Source organism: Dermacentor silvarum, chromosome 7 (assembly GCF_013339745.2).
Source record: "Dermacentor silvarum isolate Dsil-2018 chromosome 7, BIME_Dsil_1.4, whole genome shotgun sequence".
Lineage (NCBI taxonomy): Eukaryota > Metazoa > Arthropoda > Arachnida > Ixodida > Ixodidae > Dermacentor > Dermacentor silvarum.
In genome coordinates this window covers 178185648-178202233 of record NC_051160.1, presented here as the reverse complement: position 1 = coordinate 178202233, position 16586 = coordinate 178185648, and the positions used below count along the sequence as shown (strand labels likewise).

General features: G+C 45.6%; 1 protein-coding gene across 7 annotated transcripts in view; it reads right to left on the bottom strand.

The window, feature by feature from the left end:
- LOC119458726 (NAD-dependent protein deacetylase sirtuin-2) overlaps window positions 1-16586 on the bottom strand; it is a 419041-nt gene that overhangs the window by 194363 nt on the left and 208092 nt on the right. The window contains exon 14 of one of the 7 annotated variants that reach the window (XM_049671401.1): window positions 14566-14828. The exons of the other annotated variants lie outside the window; for them this stretch is intronic. Within the exon in view, the coding sequence (XP_049527358.1) occupies window positions 14622-14828 (207 nt within the window). The 3' untranslated portion in view covers window positions 14566-14621. Of the gene's footprint in view, window positions 1-14565; window positions 14829-16586 lie in introns of those variants that run through there. 7 annotated transcript variants of the gene reach the window in all.

The window sequence follows — 16586 nt, the reverse complement described above, 5'->3', positions numbered from 1 at the left end:
CTTCACTGTGCACAGCATAGATCTAGCAGATAGAAGGAAAGCACAAGACGACAACAACAGATGGTACCTTCGGCTGACTGTTACTGCACCAGAAATTGCAACACGGCAAAGTTTCATGCCCTTATACTATGCCAGCCGAGTATGCCCCGCAGCGACAAACCAATCCCTCCCTATCTGGTCTCATGGGTGCATTCCTCTGTGATGAGTGTAGGAACATGTATTTTGTCAGCTCGGTCTTGAGAAAAAATTTGGCACAATAAGTGCAGTTTGTTGAGTATGGAGAAGAGGCTTTAAACTGTTCAATCAGTGTCTCACACATGGACTCTGGCTTATGTAATAGTGCCTCCGAGGACCGTGGTAAAATTGTGTACTTATAGAGCTGTATATTTTAGATGTGCCATCAACAACAATATTACACAAAGCCTCCTCGTGATTGTAAGGTAGTACTTTAGTTTTGTTGTTTATGCTGTTTCACTTTCGAACCTATCTGTCTTCTGGGAAATATACAGCTATCATTGGCTCTGAGGTGTCACAGCAAGACTACTTAAAAGTTGACAAGCCTCTTGCATCATCAGCACATGTTCGTGTCACTTGCCACACCAGCGTTCTTTATCCCGCCATTCTGTTACTTCTCGATGACACTGGACGAAGCAGCCGAAGACAAAGGCAGAGACAAAAAACACCATGATGCTGGAGCGTCGAGTGCGTGAGGATGAGCTGAACAAGCAGTGATGATTGCCCCTCAGGTTTAAAGAGGCTTGCTGACCACCCTATGCTGTACATTTCCCAGAAGGCAGATGACATGGGGTTCACAAACAGAAGCAGCATACATAACTGCACGTACAAGAATTTTGTCATCTTCACACTCTGACAACCTGCTAGAATCCTTAAATAGACAAGCACTCCAACCTGGCCCATTTTCTCTTGGCTGTTTCAAGTTGGCAAGCTTTAACAGTGGTTTTGCTGTCCACACAGAAATGATTGACACTGTCCTACAGGTGACAATTGTAATGGAAAGGAAGCACTCAAACACATTCCTTGCAATTGTCCTCGCTACGCCACACAGAGGCGGCCACTCCTGACTCGCTTCTCCACGAACAGCTACTTTCGGAGGAGCAGACGATCCTCTGGAATGACCGCCTACAATGTGGACCCAACAAGAGGAAGACTGAGAGTGATAACTGCGGTCAAACAAACGCAGGACCCAACATCTGGGCAACAAGTGCTTTCCTTGGCAGCAATAGATACAGTTCACCCTTCAAAAAGCTTATTCCTATACACACGTCTCGTTCAACCGCTGTTGATCAGCCGATGTAGATATCACACCAGAAGGCAATGAAGGCACAACTGCGTGTTGTACAACTTTTGGCATCTCCCAGTGGTTGAGCCCTCCAGAACCCTCCCAAAAGGCCAATATTGATTGGATGGTTGAAAGGATGTGCTCCAGCTACATTTGGATGGACAATAGCATGGCTCTCTCCATCAGGGCACTCAGAAGCAGCGCTCCCCACTATCACTGTCATAGCAGCTGAGAAGTATGGTTGCTTTCCGGGTGCATGACCTTTCTTACGGTTGTGCTTGCCAAGAAGTATTCCAGCTCCATTCACAGTGACAATGACTATCATCGGGGATGATCATTATTGCCAGCAGCACTGGCTGGCTGTTCCCTACAGCTTGTGTTTTCTCCCCTCTCCGATAAGCAGCTGGCTGTTCGGCTGGTGCAAACTACAAATCTCCAATTAGGAGGGCCTCTAGAATATGAAGTTCCAGATTCAAATGACACTCTTGTCTGCTCTCCTTCTTGTCCAGAGCAGTATACCTTCCTGCTCTTTCCATCCAGCTCCTCACAATTCAATATAGTTTATTTTTCTCTCTTATACAAGAAAAAGCAGCAAGAACAGAGGCTCTTGCTCCTGTTGACATATTGTATACAGGTACATTTTACATTTGATATTTACAGGCATTGTATGCACAAATCGCATGATTAAACCAAAAGACTTTTATATGATGTTTAATTTGAGGTGCATCAATTTCCTGCTCAACAATATTTGATAGTCTAAGTCTTGATGCTCATGATTTGTGCGGGTGAATGGCGTCGTTCTCCTTTGTTTGTGTAAGGGGTAATGCAATGGAGAAGTAGGTGTACTAATGATGCGAATCTTATTATTTTGATATGTAAAAGTTGTCTACAATGATACATCTGGCTGGCTCGAAGCAATGAGTGCGAGCCAAATAAGTTCCACGTCAGTAGCTAGATCTCGCACTAGATCTATCATGATACTTTTCAAATATTCGTACTGCCTATTTTTGCAAAAGTATAAATTTCTCGTAAATTTTTGCAGTCATTCGCCAAATTACCACACAGTAAGCAAGCTTAGAGTAAAATAGGGCGTAGTAAATTGCTTTCTTTAGCCAAGTTGGAACAAGATTATTATTCCTATGCATACAACACACTCATTGGTTAGCTTATTGAGATGAGCGTTGCAAGAAAGGTTATCTTGGAACCAGACCCCCAACAATATTTGAATTTTTATTTGTTCTAGTCTTTACTAAACGGGACAATAAATTTAAATACTCATCAATTTATGTCTCAAGGTATTGCAGGGAAGCGTTTGCAAAGAAAAGATTTGTGTCGTCGGCGTACATGATTATACTAGGTGAGGAAGGAATGCTTGGTGGTCGTCCATGTCGAGGTTAAATGCCAAGTATGGAGGAACCCTGTACACCAGGCTTTACATGTCGAGAAGCAGCGAGGTGAACTGTGTAAGTGAAACAAATTGATACCGGTCAGTCCAGTAACTTTTCAAAAGCACCAATGGCGTTCCATGTATGCCATGGTCATAAAGGTTTAGACAGGAGCATACCACAGTTCACACCATCGAATGCCTTACGCAGGTCCAAGAATAAGCCTATCGTGTATAACCATCTCACAATGTTTTGTAATACTTTGTTTGACATTTAAGATCACATGTTCACGAGAATTATTATTGCGATAGCAATTTTATGGACACTTCAAGCGTATTTCTGCCGTCGCCGTCGTCGACGGCGTAAGGTTCCATATAAAGTCCAAGGGCGATAAAATCATCGCCGCACGCCGAATGCACGAGTGAAAGCGCGGGGGGGATGCGCGCTATCACGGAGTGCGAACACACAGCGGAAGGCAAACGCGACTTCTGTCGCACGAAAGGCCATGGGGGTATGGGAGGGAGGGAGGCGGCGGTGTGCTGCGGCACCAAATGCGTATCTTACAACCGGGTGCAAGGGGAACGGACCACTCAATCTTCCACACGAAAGGAGGATAGCAGGGAGGCAGCGCGGGAGGGAGGGGGAGGGCAGCTTCTACTCTGCCAACGACGCTTGTACTTTGCCCAGCTGCGGCGGTCGCCCGCAACGTAACTTCAAAGTGATCTCCACACGGCTCTGACCTTTGTATAAGCTGTGCATTCGCTGCTCAGTTTCCGTTGAGGCGATAGACCCCACGAGCCTTCGCTCGCTGCAGCAGCTGCGCTTGCTGCTAGCATTTTGACAGTGATTGTCTGCGGTCATTGAGTGTGATCTATTCATGTTTGCTTGTGCACGTTGACACCACACTTGTTAATTCAGTTAGTAAGCGAATGTGTCTAAGTTTATGCAGCCAATAAAACTACTATCCCTACTCCAAAAAGCTCTCTATTGCTATCGCAATTGATGTTTCGCCTTTCGGGTGAAACTGTGACATTTTTTTAAAAACCCATACTGTGCCTCATTAATAATAGCATCATCATCATCATCATCATCATCAGCCTATATTTTACGTCCACTGCAGGACGAAGGCCTCTCCGTGCGATCTCCAATTACCCTGTCTTGTGCTAGCATAATCCAACTTGCGCCTGCAAATTTCCTAACTTGATCATCCCATCTGGTTTTCTGCCATCCTCGACTGCGCCTTCCTTCTCTTGGTATCCATTTTGTAACTCTAATGATACATCGGTTATCTAGCGTACGCATTACACGGCCTACCCAGTGCCATTTCTTTCTCTTAATGTCAGCTAGAATATCGGCTATCTCTGTTTGCTCTCTGATCCACACCACTCTCTTCCTGTCTCTTAACGTTAGGCCTAATATTTTTCGTTCCATCACTCTTTGTGCATTCCTTAACTTGTTCTCAAGATTTTGTTTACCTCCAAGTTTCTGCCCCACATGTTAGTACCGGCAGAATGCAATGACTGTACACTTTTCTTTTCAACGACAGTCAGGATTTGGCAATGCCTGCCGTATGCACTCCAACCCAATTTTATTCTTGTACCCTTGCCAGGCTATTGATCATTACCTTTGTCTTTTGCATATTCATCTTCAGCCCAATTCTTACACTTTCTCGATTAAGGTCCTCAATCATTTGCTGTAATTCGTCTCCATTGTTGCTGAAAAGGAAAATGTCATCTGCAAACTAAAGGTTGCTAAGATATTCGCCGTTGATCCTCACACCTAAGCCTTCCCAGTCTAAGAGCTTGAATACTTCTTCTAAGCATGCAGTAAATAAGTGAATAGCATTGGAGAGCTTGTGTCTCCTTGCCTGACCCCTTTCTTGATAGGACATTCTACTTTTCTTGTGGAGAACCAAGGTATCTGTGGTATCCTTGGAGATTTTTGCCAAGATATTCCCGTATGCTTCCTGTACTCCTTGAATATGCAATGCCTCTATGACTGCTGGTATCTCTACTGAATCAAATACCTTTTCATAATCTATGAAAGCCATATAGAGAGGTTGATTGTACTCCGCAGATTTCTCGATTACCTGATTGATGACATGAATGTGATCCATCGTAGAATATCCCTTCCTGAAGCCAGCCTGTTCTCTTCGTTGGCTGAAGTCAAGTGTTGCCCTGATTCTATTCTAAATTATCTTGGTAAATATTTTATACAATACTGAAAGCAAGCTAATGGGTCTATAATTATTCAATTCTTTAACGTCTCCCTTCTTATGGATGAGTATAATGTTTGCATTCTTCCAGCTCTCTGGTACACTTGAAGTCATCAGACATTGGGTATAAAGGGCCGCAAGCTTTTCAAGCATATCTCCATCTTTGATTAAATCGACTGTTATCTTCTCCAGCAGTTTTTCCCCTGGTCATGTCTTGCAAGGCACTTCTAACATCATCGCTAGTTATAGAAGGAGGCCTCCAAGGTAAATACACCTGGCAGTGAAGCTTCCATAGAAGCCCATATGTTCAAAACATGGTGGTTCATCGGCAGTTCGTGGGGCTTAGCGCCATCTGTGTGAGGAGGGAACACTTCCGGCGAAAGAAAAATAATGTGACGTCATTGTCACATGTAAGAGGTCGCCAGCGGTATACGAAAAAAAGGACGAAGTTCGCGGAGCGTTCCAAACGGCGCGAGCGCGCGAGATGCTTGAACCGAGCTGTGATCGTGGAAGAAACAGCACGGTTCGAGGATTATCGACGTGGCTCCGGGCCAGGAAGGTCACATCTCCAGCTACGCTCTGGCGATGGGAGACTTGGAGTCTGGCCGAGTCCGTGACGTTGGCCGTCCAAGGTGTGGCCGTCGACCTCGGCAAGTTCGAGTGAGGCTCCTGGACTGGCTGCAGCCTCTCACGGCAGGACCGGGCACCCCAGAGATGATCCCCCTTCTGTGGCAGACCGGCACGTTCGATTCTCCACGGGACACCACGTCGGCACTCATGAAGAAGTTGCGATGCATCCCGACGCTAAGCCTGTCCAGGTGGGCCTAAGCAGCGCCGAGCTCCACCGCTGACGAGCTGAAGAGCGCATCACCGACGAGATACCGACGAGCTCACCACCGACAAAAGAGGCAACGCGAGTCGTCGGCATCTACGGCAGTAACGACGCCCCGAACGAATACGACTTGGACCCGACGAGAGGAACTTCAAGTCGTCGGTCCGTAAGAGTCCACGTTTCTGATTTGCAACGCAGTTAGGCCGGGGCCAGGGGGGCCAGACTTTGGCGAGCGAAGACTAGGACTGACCTAGAGACTTATAAGGCGGAGCTAGGCTCCGGAAATGAGATAGTTCTTCTTTAGTAGTGTTGTACTTAGTTAGAGTTTTGGATTTTCTATTAAGTAAGCATCTACGTTGAGTTATGTCTTTAGTTTTGCGTGCCTTTAGTTTTGAGTTTCGGTTTTAGTGTTGTGTGCCGCGTGCTTCTACCGTTCTTGTAAATATTAAATCCTCGTTTGCTGTACCGCCAGTTGTGTCTCTCCTCCATCGAGAGTAGCGCACGTACGCAACTCTCCGCACTCCCAAGTAAAGGTGACAAAATATTGGCGAGCCTGCCAGGATTGATATGGCCCAGTCACCGATACTCGGGAGTTGTAAAGATGGAGTTGGAGCGGTTGGCGGCAGTAGCAAAGGATTTGAACATGACTAAGGAGGAGGCAATAACATTCTTTGAATATGCTCGGCAAGAACGGGATAAGCAGCAGCAACAAGCACGCGAAAATCATGATCGCGAGAAGGAAATTTTAGAGTTGAAGTTAAAGTTGGCAGAGATGAACGCCGGGTCTCGCGAGGGGTCGATTTCCCCCAGGTCGGCGTTATCCGACTCGACTTCGCCCAGGCCAAAACAGATTTGCCCAAGGAAATTTATGGCTCCCTTTGATGAGCGGAGAGATGATTTAGATGCGTATTTGCATCGCTTTGAGAGAATAGCGGTCGGGCAAGGCTGGGCAAGGAATGAGTGGGCTAGCGCCTTAAGCCTGTGTCTAGTTGGTGAGGCTTTAAGTGTGTTTGGACGGATGCCCGCCGAAGAGAGCTTAGACTATGACAAGGTGAAAAACACTTTATTGCAAAGATTCCGGCTAACCGCTGAGGGCTTCCGCGAAAAGTTCAGGTCATGCAAGCCGGAAGACGTGGAAACTGGAAAACAGTTTGCATATAGATTGACAAACTACTTTGAGAGATGGATGGAGTTGTCAGAGGCCGACAAGACATACGAAGGGGTGCGAGACAAGGTCGTAGGAGAACAATTTCTCGCCAGGTGCAGCGAGTCTGGCGATATTCTTCAAGGAGAGGAAATTAAAAACAGTAGAGGAAATGGCGGCGCATTCAGGTCAGTTCGTAGAGGCGCAGGGACTAAGGAATTTAGGAAAGAGTGGCAAGGACGCGCCGATGGCAGCAGTAGGAGAGACGAGGAATTGGGGGCCGATGAACAGGCAAGGGACGCCACAAAGATGTTTTCTTTGTAACCGGCTGGGACATATAGCAATGAACTGTCGGGTGAAGGATAGTCAACGTGGTCCACCAGTGGTTTGCCAGCTATGTCAAAAGAGAGGTCATGGGGCGCACGAATGCAGATCAGGATACTTGGACAAAGCTGCATGTATGATGAAAGGCAAAGAGGATGGGCCGAGAGAAAAGAACATGCCGTGGTGGAGGGAGAAGTTCAAGGACGCAGGGCCACGGTATTGAGACACGGGAGCGAACATAGTCTTAGTCAGGGAGAATCTGGTACCATCCGAGAACATGACCGGCTATTTCAAACCAGTCATTTTGGCGGACAGGTCTGTTAATTATTTACCAGAGGCGCGAGTTCAAGTATCAACACCATTTTTTACGGGAGTGGTCACAGCTAGGTGTGTAAAAGATCCTCTGTTTGACTTGATTTTGGGGAATGTATCAGGGGTGAGAAAGGCGGATGACCCAGACCCTAACTGGAAGAGGACAGAAGGTTTAGAGGAGAGGAGTAAGCCAGAAGCGCCAGAAGAGGAGACACCTGAGGTAGAGGTAGCAGCGGCAGTACAAACGCGAGCCAGGAGTAAGAGTACTAGACCCTTAAAACCATTACCGGTCACGAACATTAAGGGGTTGAGCATAACGGTGGCCGAATTAAAGGAATTACAGGAGAAAGGCGAGTCGTTGCAGAAGTGCGTACAGAAGATAGGAGAAGTAGTACGAAGAAAAGGAAGTCGAAACCTGGTGGAGTTTTTCAAGAAGAACAATTTATTATACCGGAAGTGTGTGTTCAACTCGGGAAGAGAGGTGCAGCAGTTGATGGTCCCGAAAGAGTTGAGAGACAAATTACTTAAGTTAGGGAACGATAATGCAATGGCAGGCCACCAGGGAATAAAAGACACTTTAGAAAAAATAACAGAAGATTTCTTTTGGATCGGGGTACAGAGCGATGTGAGGAAATACGTCAGGTCAAGCGATGTATGTCAAAAGACTACAGCTAAGAGGGAAAAACGAGAAGACTGGTGTTTGCATGATGATTGCTGAAGGGAAGGGCGCAGACATAAAGAAGCTCACGACTAGAGAGCCCTTGATGCAGGTTAACCGGGATAAGAGGATGGACAACATCCCGATCGAGGTCTGTATACCCGAAGAGCAGAAGAGAGTAAAGAAATTAGTAGTTTCACCTCGGAAAGATAGGAGATCGATAAGAGACGTTGAGTTCGGGGAGTACCAGGCGCTAGACATGATGGGACATTTGGACTCTGAGAAAAAGGACGAAGGAGATATATATCCGAATGGCCCTAGACGTGTAATGCGTAAGCGTAGAAAGAAGATTCGCAAGAGATGGAAAAAATAGGGCAGACGCAATGGTCAGAATCAAAAGGAAAAACATTTAGGAATGGCATGCGGAAGACTGCGGGATTCAGGCATGTGTATACAGAGAAAAACACTGTAACAGTACCTACGCATATACAGGGCATGCGGAGTATTGTAAAATATGTCTAGGCCCAAAGTTTATTCATGAGAGAGTGTTTCAGAACATTAACTAGTGAACGTTGCGAAGAGTTGAGTGAAGTGCATTAGGTGGTGAAAAGTGCATAAAGTGAACTCTTAAGCGCGGTGAACAGTGCGTCTGGTGAATTGTGCGCAACAGTGTGGTGTTGTGTAGGGTATCGTGTCTTCACATGAACCAGCACCAATGTCACTACGAGGAGTCACAGTCATCAACTGAAGACCAAGAGTGAGCAGTTTTTTGAGAAAAAACTCTTGAAGAGGGGGGCCTATGTCACATGTAAGAGGTCGCCAGCGGTATACGAAAAAGAGGACGAAATTCGCGGAGCGTTCCGAACGGCGCTAGCGCGTGAGACGCGTGAACCGAGCTGTGATCGTGGAAGAAACAGCACGGTTCGAGGATTATCGACGTGGCTTTGGGCCAGGAAAGTCGCATCTCCAGCTACGCTCTGGCGATGGGAGACTTGGGGGTCTGGCCGAGTCCGTGACGTTGGCCGTCCAAGGTGTGGCCGTCGACCTCGGCAAGTTCGAGTGAGGCTCCTGGACTGGCTGCAGCCTCTCACGGCAGGACCGGGCACCCCAGAGATGATCCCCCTTCTGTGGCAGACCGGCACGTTCGATTCTCCACGGGACTCCACGTCGGCACTCACGAAGAGGTTGCGACGCATCCCGACGCTAGGCCTATCCAGGTGGGCCTAAGCAGCGCCGAGTGCCATCGCTGACGAGCTGACGAGCGCATCACCGACGAGATACCGACGAGCTCACCACCGACAAAAGAGGCAACGCAAGTCGTCGGCATCTACGGCAGTAACGACGCCCCGAAAGAATACGACTTGGACCCGACGAGAGGAACTTCAAGTCGTCGGTCCGTAAGAGCCTACGTTTCTGATTTGCAACGCAGTTAGGCCGGGGCCAGGGGGGCCAGACTTTGGCGAGCGAAGACTAGGACTGACCTAGAGACTTATAAGGCGGAGCTAGGCTCCGGAAATGAGATAGTTCTTTTTAGTAGTGTTGTACTTAGTTAGAGTTTTGGATTTTCTATTAAGTAAGCATCTACGTTGAATTATGTCTTTAGTTTTGCGTGCCTTTAGTTTTGAGTTTCGGTTTTAGTGTTGTGTGCCGCATGCTTCTACCGTTCTTGTAAATATTAAATCCTCGTTTGCTGTGCCGCCAGTTGTGTCTCTCCTCCATCGAGAGTAGCGCACGTACGCAACTCTCCGCACTTCCAAGTAAAGGTGACAGTCATATCCGTTAAAAACAGAAGTCAACATCATTTTGTTCTCAAAGGCGCGAAATTTGCTTTCGGAGGCCTGCCATTGCTCTTGGAGCGAATGCGGGTTTTTGTAATAAATAAATAAATAAATAAATTAGAGCTGTATATTCAAATGCCCAGCCATTCGACTTGCCGGGCGTTCCGGCCTTTCAGCGCGGAAAGCGAGGCAGGAAAAGGTCAGCTGTACGGGTGTCGAAGTCGCATCGCTGCACAGAACATACTTTCTTTGGAGGCCGACAAACGCTTTGGGCATAGAGTGCTTGTCCTATCGTCACATGCCAAGCCCGTCGGCCAGTGCTGTCGCACAAAAACAACTAAAGTAAACAATTATCTGGTGGTCACGACTCACTACCTTTGAGTGAACAGGTTAAGAAACAATGAAACTACCCATGTCACTAAATTGAGACACACGTTGAAAGCGAAACACATGTGAGGGGGGCGTATTGTAGCAGGTGAACATTACGAGCGCGCCTTTCTGCACACTTCAAGAGCTGCATTGCATTGCAAGTGATAGCGGCATCAACGCCCGCCACTATTGGTGGGTGCTCTTACAGTGGGAGCTGAAAAAGGGTATTTTTTGATAATGATCAAGTAAAATAGAGTTCTCTTCTGTTCTCGCTATGCGTATATAAAATTTATTAGGAATTTTATTTTCGTTGAATGAATCTAACTGTGTCTCGCTTTAATTAAAAACGCTTTTTTCTTTCCCAGTGTTTGTTCCCTGCAAACATAATCGCGCTTCAATCGCTGCTCCCATAACCACCCTTGCTGATGTCGGTGACAATTCGTTCTGAACCGCTTTTCGCCCGAAGCTTCACGACTTAATTGGATTGTCCTTGGAGCCTGTGTATCCTGTTCATCACTACTTCGAATGAAAGTAGCTTGGCTGCTCTGGGTACTGTACAAGTCAGTATAGAATTCCACTGCTTTTACTATGTCATCAAAACAGCTAATAATATTACCCTGCTTATCTTTCAGTGCATACATCTTGCCTTGTCCTATGCAAAGTTTTCTTCTCACTGTTTTCGTGCTGCATGCACATTTTACGGCTTCCTCAATCTTTCCCACGTTATAATTTCGAATATCCCTTCCTTTCTTCTTGTTTATTAGTTATGACAGTTTACCGAATTCTATCTGATCTCTCAGGTTTGACACTTTCATGTTTTGCCGTTTCTTTATTAGGTCCTTTGTTATTTGGGAGAGTTTACCTACTGGTTGCCTTGGTGCCTTACCTCCCCAATTCAATTGCTGCTTCTGAGATCAGCCTAGTTACAGTTTCATTCATTACTTCTATGTTGTCTTCCTGTTCCTGTTCGAAAGCTGCATATTTGTTTGCGAGCACCAGCCTGAATTGGTCTGCTTTTACCCTTACTGCATCAGGTTGGCCTTACAGAAGTGCGGCGCATTAAAAGACAGGGACGACACAAAGAGATGACCAGGACGAGCGCTGAACACAAAAAAACAACCAGGACGAGCGGTCGTTTCTTTGTGCCGTCCTTGTGTTTTATTGTGCTGCAGTCTGTAATAATGTACCAACACGCCCAACTCGCCACGTTAATCTAGGTTGGCCTGTTTCTTCATGACTAACTTTATGCTTTCTCTCCTCAAATTGAGAGACATCCTAGACCTCACTAACATATGGTCACTGCACTTTACCCTACCTAACACTTCTACATCCTGCACTATGCTGGAATCAGCAGAGAGTATGAAATCTATTTCATTCCTTGTTTCTCCATTAGGACTTCCAGGTCCACTTCCTGTTGCTGCGCTTCCTGAAGAAGGTATTCATTATTCGGAGCCTATTCCTTTCCGCGAATTCTACCAACATCCCTCCTCTAGTGTTCCTAAAATAGATGCTGTAGTTGCCAATTCCTTGCTCACCAGCCTCCTTTTTCCCCACTTTTGCATTGAACCTGGCAACATTCAACACACGCACGCACCCTGTCGAGTGAGGCCAGCTTAGCAGGGCTATTTGAGGAATTATCAGGCATTACATGGGATATTATTGGCCTTAGTGAGGTTAGAAGACCTGGCGTGCCCATAGGTTCTGTTTGGTCCGTGTAATGCTCGAGCCATAGAAGGCTGTCATCAGATAACACTGTTTCACGAAAAAAGCAGGAGGTCGAACCGAGCCTCAGTCTGTCCAAGTAATTTGTCTATGTTGCATACCCATTTTGAACGTTTATATGAAAAATTGAAAGATGCTTTTGAAAACCAAATTATTTGTTTACAGATGGATCGTAATCATGACGTAGGCATTCATAGTTATCAGTCGAATCCATTTTCGTACAGGAATCCATACAAACAAATTCCTAAGAAATACGATTAGTTTATCATCTTGCTGATGCCATCAGCACTCACAATGTGCAAAACAGGCGTCATTTCGTCTGGCCAATACTTTTTCTCCAATGGTGCAGACATATTTCCAACCAACCTCTGTTTCACAGCACTTATTCTGCCTAGTTAGGTGTTCATTAATGAACACGCGTCAATTGTCTTCAAAGCCAAGCATCCTGGCATCAATTTTCTTTTCCTGTGGTTTAGCAAAAAAGGTCTGATGCGTCGCACAGACCGAATAATTATGTTATTCTCATTATGCGCTGAAGTTGGAACTTTTTGGCATGCATCGCAGACATCCTCGGCAACCAATCTTTGAGGTGCGCTGTGCACACAACTGTGTACGCCAAGGTTGTGCATCGACAGCAAAGGCACTGATGACATCTTAATGACATCTTCCCATTGGAATTGTGCTGCAAGTTTGAACAACATGTGCAAAATGCGTTAGTAAAACAAGGGGGAATGTGTCGGCATGCCATTGTATGTAGCTGGTTCACTTCTTTCACTGTTTTTTACAACGTGTTTAATTTCCGAGTGGCTAGACAGGTGCGTTTCAAGCTTGACAGACATGAAATAGTTCTCATATCTGATGTTCCTGTTTCGCATGGAGTCTCTAAATATGGCAAAACACACTGAAGGATTGAAAATTGTTAATCTATTTTGCAGCTGTTCGCTTTTTTCGAATCTGAAAATGTATAAAATGTGGTTGAGGTAAGTTTTAAATCAACAAAATCAGCTAGCACTTGAAAGGGTTAGCAATTGTTATTAGCTCAGCATCAATAAGAACTTCCTTGATTCCTAAGTTGTTTGAACGCTGGTAAGTCTCATTATTATATACTCTTCAAAGTTACCAACTTTTGGACTGCTTGCCAGATGCAGTTCAACCTGCTTTTCTTCAAATGCAGTTCTCATTGCTCTCCCCTCAAGCCACTGCTTCATCCAAGAGGATACTCACCACTAGTATAGTTCTCTTTATCTGCACAGCTGCCCTGGAATGAACTGCCAGGTCATGTGGGCAATGATTTTTTGCAAGTCATCTCAACGATCTTTGCAGCCAGTTCTTTTTCAATATACGTAGCCTCTGTTATGCTTGTAGCAGATATACAATGAATGGCAATAAAGTGACAGTGTCTCCTTGCCTGGCATTCTTTTTATGCAGTAATTTTCAACTTCTCTTACGAAAAATTATGGTAGCTATGAAAAACCTGTAGATGTTGTTGTAGACACTCATGTATGCTTCTTCAATGCCATTTCTACACAAAGCATCATACTGCTGCTATCTGCAAAATCAACTACCCTTTTACAATTCACAAGAAGAATATAAGGTGGTTGCATTGCTCAAACATTAATAATAATAATAACACCATTCTTATTTTGCATCATAAGCAACATACTGGAGAGCAGCAGAAAAGCTGCGAGATTTACATCGTGATGAAGCCTTAGGTCGCCACAATGGCAGCTGCACAGCTACATGATGCCATATGCGCAAGCAATAGCATGCTTACAGAAACATTTGAATAAACCGAAGGTACAGGTCGGCCCACTGTTAAAGGGAACACACGAGCTCACGCTCCACACAGCGCCATGCGCGGGAAGTGGCGACAGCCAAGTGCATGTGCGAAACGGCGCATGCCGCGCGTCGTCTGCTGGCCCCCATCCCTTCGCCTGCGCTCGGCGTGAGGCGTGGCGTGTGGCTGGGCGACCGTACGTCTTGAGCCGCAGTTGCAATGAAGGAGTAATTGTGCTTGACTTGCCAGCCATCTGAATGCTAAGAGCAATGCAATGATACAGAGCAATACAGGTGTTTTTCTGGAAGATGCTTCGCATTCGGACATTATCGCACGACAGATTGAAACACGTTCACTTCAAGGATGGAGCTTGGCGATTGACTCAACGAAACCAGCACGAGTCACAAGGCAGTTTTTTTTTTTTTGGCACTGTTGTGCACGGCATGTTTTTGTGATGTCTGGCTACGACGCGTTCAGTGTGTCGAGTTGGTGAAAGATATGAAACACCGTGTAAAGCTACCATTGGCGAAGCAGGAAACGTGTATATAGTCATTTGAAAGTATCGCTGCCTTCTTCCAAAATGACAGTGAGGGAGTGACACCAACATATATAAACGAATACATGCAGAAGAATTTGCAGTGATGTGAATGCGTTTCCATCCGTGGAATGCTCACGCGAGATGCAGCACAGCGACGTTATTTGGCATGTCCAAAAATGCCATTCCCCCAAACGTAGTTCTAACACTGTTTATTCGCATTCTACGCCACTGCAGTAGAAGTGGGTGTATTTATGTGCTTTCTATGTCTCATGGGTGGCAGTGTACGGCCGTAAATGTTTCTCCTTGAAGCTTGACGTGCGATAGCATGGCAGGGCAGCCACGCGTGAGCAAAGTGAAGGGGCGGTTTGGTAGCTGACGACACGTGGCATGCACTGCCATTGCACCGCTTCCGTACATGGCACTGTGTGGAGCATAAGCCGTGCAGTCGCGTGCTTCCTCTAACAGTGGATCCACCTGTACATAACGAATAAATTGCGACAGTTTTGAAAGAAAACATTCGCAGCAGCGAAAATAACCACTAACAAAAACTAATTTCACATGTATACAGTCAGATGCAGTGGTAAAAAAGCAATGAAGAGATTATTTACGCTTTGAGGGTTGAACTTTTTTGCAAGAACCGTGCATCTATGGTGAATTTTTATAGCAGTTTCCAGTTGAAAGAAATGATTGAATGAATACACCAAAAAATTATTTAAAGTAATATTCTGTCTCAATAACACTTTACTCGCACCAACAGTATACACACAAATACGCTATAAAGTTAGACATCAAGAAAGATGACTAGCAAAACTTAGGGCTATTGTTCCAAAAGCTCGTTTCATTAAAAGAACTGCGTCAGAAACGAGTCAAAAGAGCAAACCCTTGAGCAGTTGGCGCGGGAAGAGCCACCACGCGTGGCCACACCAAACTGATGACTGTGTGCACCCAAGTGTAGGGGCAGAGAGAGAACACTGACTGGCATCTGTGAAATTTGGCTGCACGGGCAGGATACAACCAGTGGTGGCAAAAGTATGCGTGAAATATCAAGCAGAAGTTGGCCGCAGTTCATGTAGAACATCAAGAAACCTGCTGAACGGACCAGCAGCGCCGCATATGCACGGCAAAAAACACTAAAAGGGTGAAGGGGGTATGAAATTAACGAATAAATCTTTTAAAGTTACTCTGTATAAGTTAAACTTGTTTTTGTTTAATGAATTCAATAGCCTGGGCAACTTGCTTTGCAATGTATGTTGATCGTATGTTGTTTTGTATGTTTGTACTTTGCAAGGTTTATTACTGCTCACAGAATATGCGGCTGTATTCTACCAGATGAGCTAACTGTTGCAAAAAAGGTGTGGCATTTTTATTCATTCAATACTGCCAGCAGCCTTTTGGCAGCCAAGGCAGGAGTGATACAGGAAGAAATACGATAACAAATACAAGGGCAACAAAATATAGTCGGAACATAAAAACAACACAGGCACCGAGGGTATTAGCAATACAAAAGCAAACAAAAAGTACACTAAGTCACCGCACGCAGCACAAACAGAAGTGGGTGAAAACAAAATGAACCCCCCCCCCTTTTTTTTTTCTTTCCTCCCTTTATTTTCCACAATTGCTTTGTGTTATTTCGCATCAAACAATGAGCAAGGAACCCTACTAAACAATATTAGACACGGCTGCTACGACATTTGTGTCACCTCACGTGGCAACGAATTCCATTCCATAACATCTGCGGAAAGAAAGAGCAGAGATAGGTGTTGGTTCTTTGGTTCTCGTTTGGGGCATTAATAATGTTTTCTCGTGTTTGCCTTGAGTCTGTCGGGTGGTATTAAACTGCATATATGAATTAAAGTCTATTTTTGTTCGGCCGGTGACAACACTGAAGAGCATCTGTAGTCTGTGAAGTTTGCGGCGCAATTCAAGTAGGAGCAGTCCGGATTGCATGTGCAAGCTGGTCACAGATATGTTTCTGCCATAGGCATTGTCGATAAATCGGAGCAACTTGTTTTGCACCTTTTCTATGCAACTGGTATCCTTCTTTGTGTGCAGGTCCCACACGGCATCGGCATATTCAAGTACCAGTCGTATGATACTTGTGTAGGCGACAAATTTTGTTTTACTCGTGGCGTGCTTCAGTCGGTGCTTCAGCAGCCCCAGTTTTTTTGACGCAGCCGATACCGCGTGGCCCATGTGAGTACCCCAACTTAACTTTGAACTCATGTGGATGCC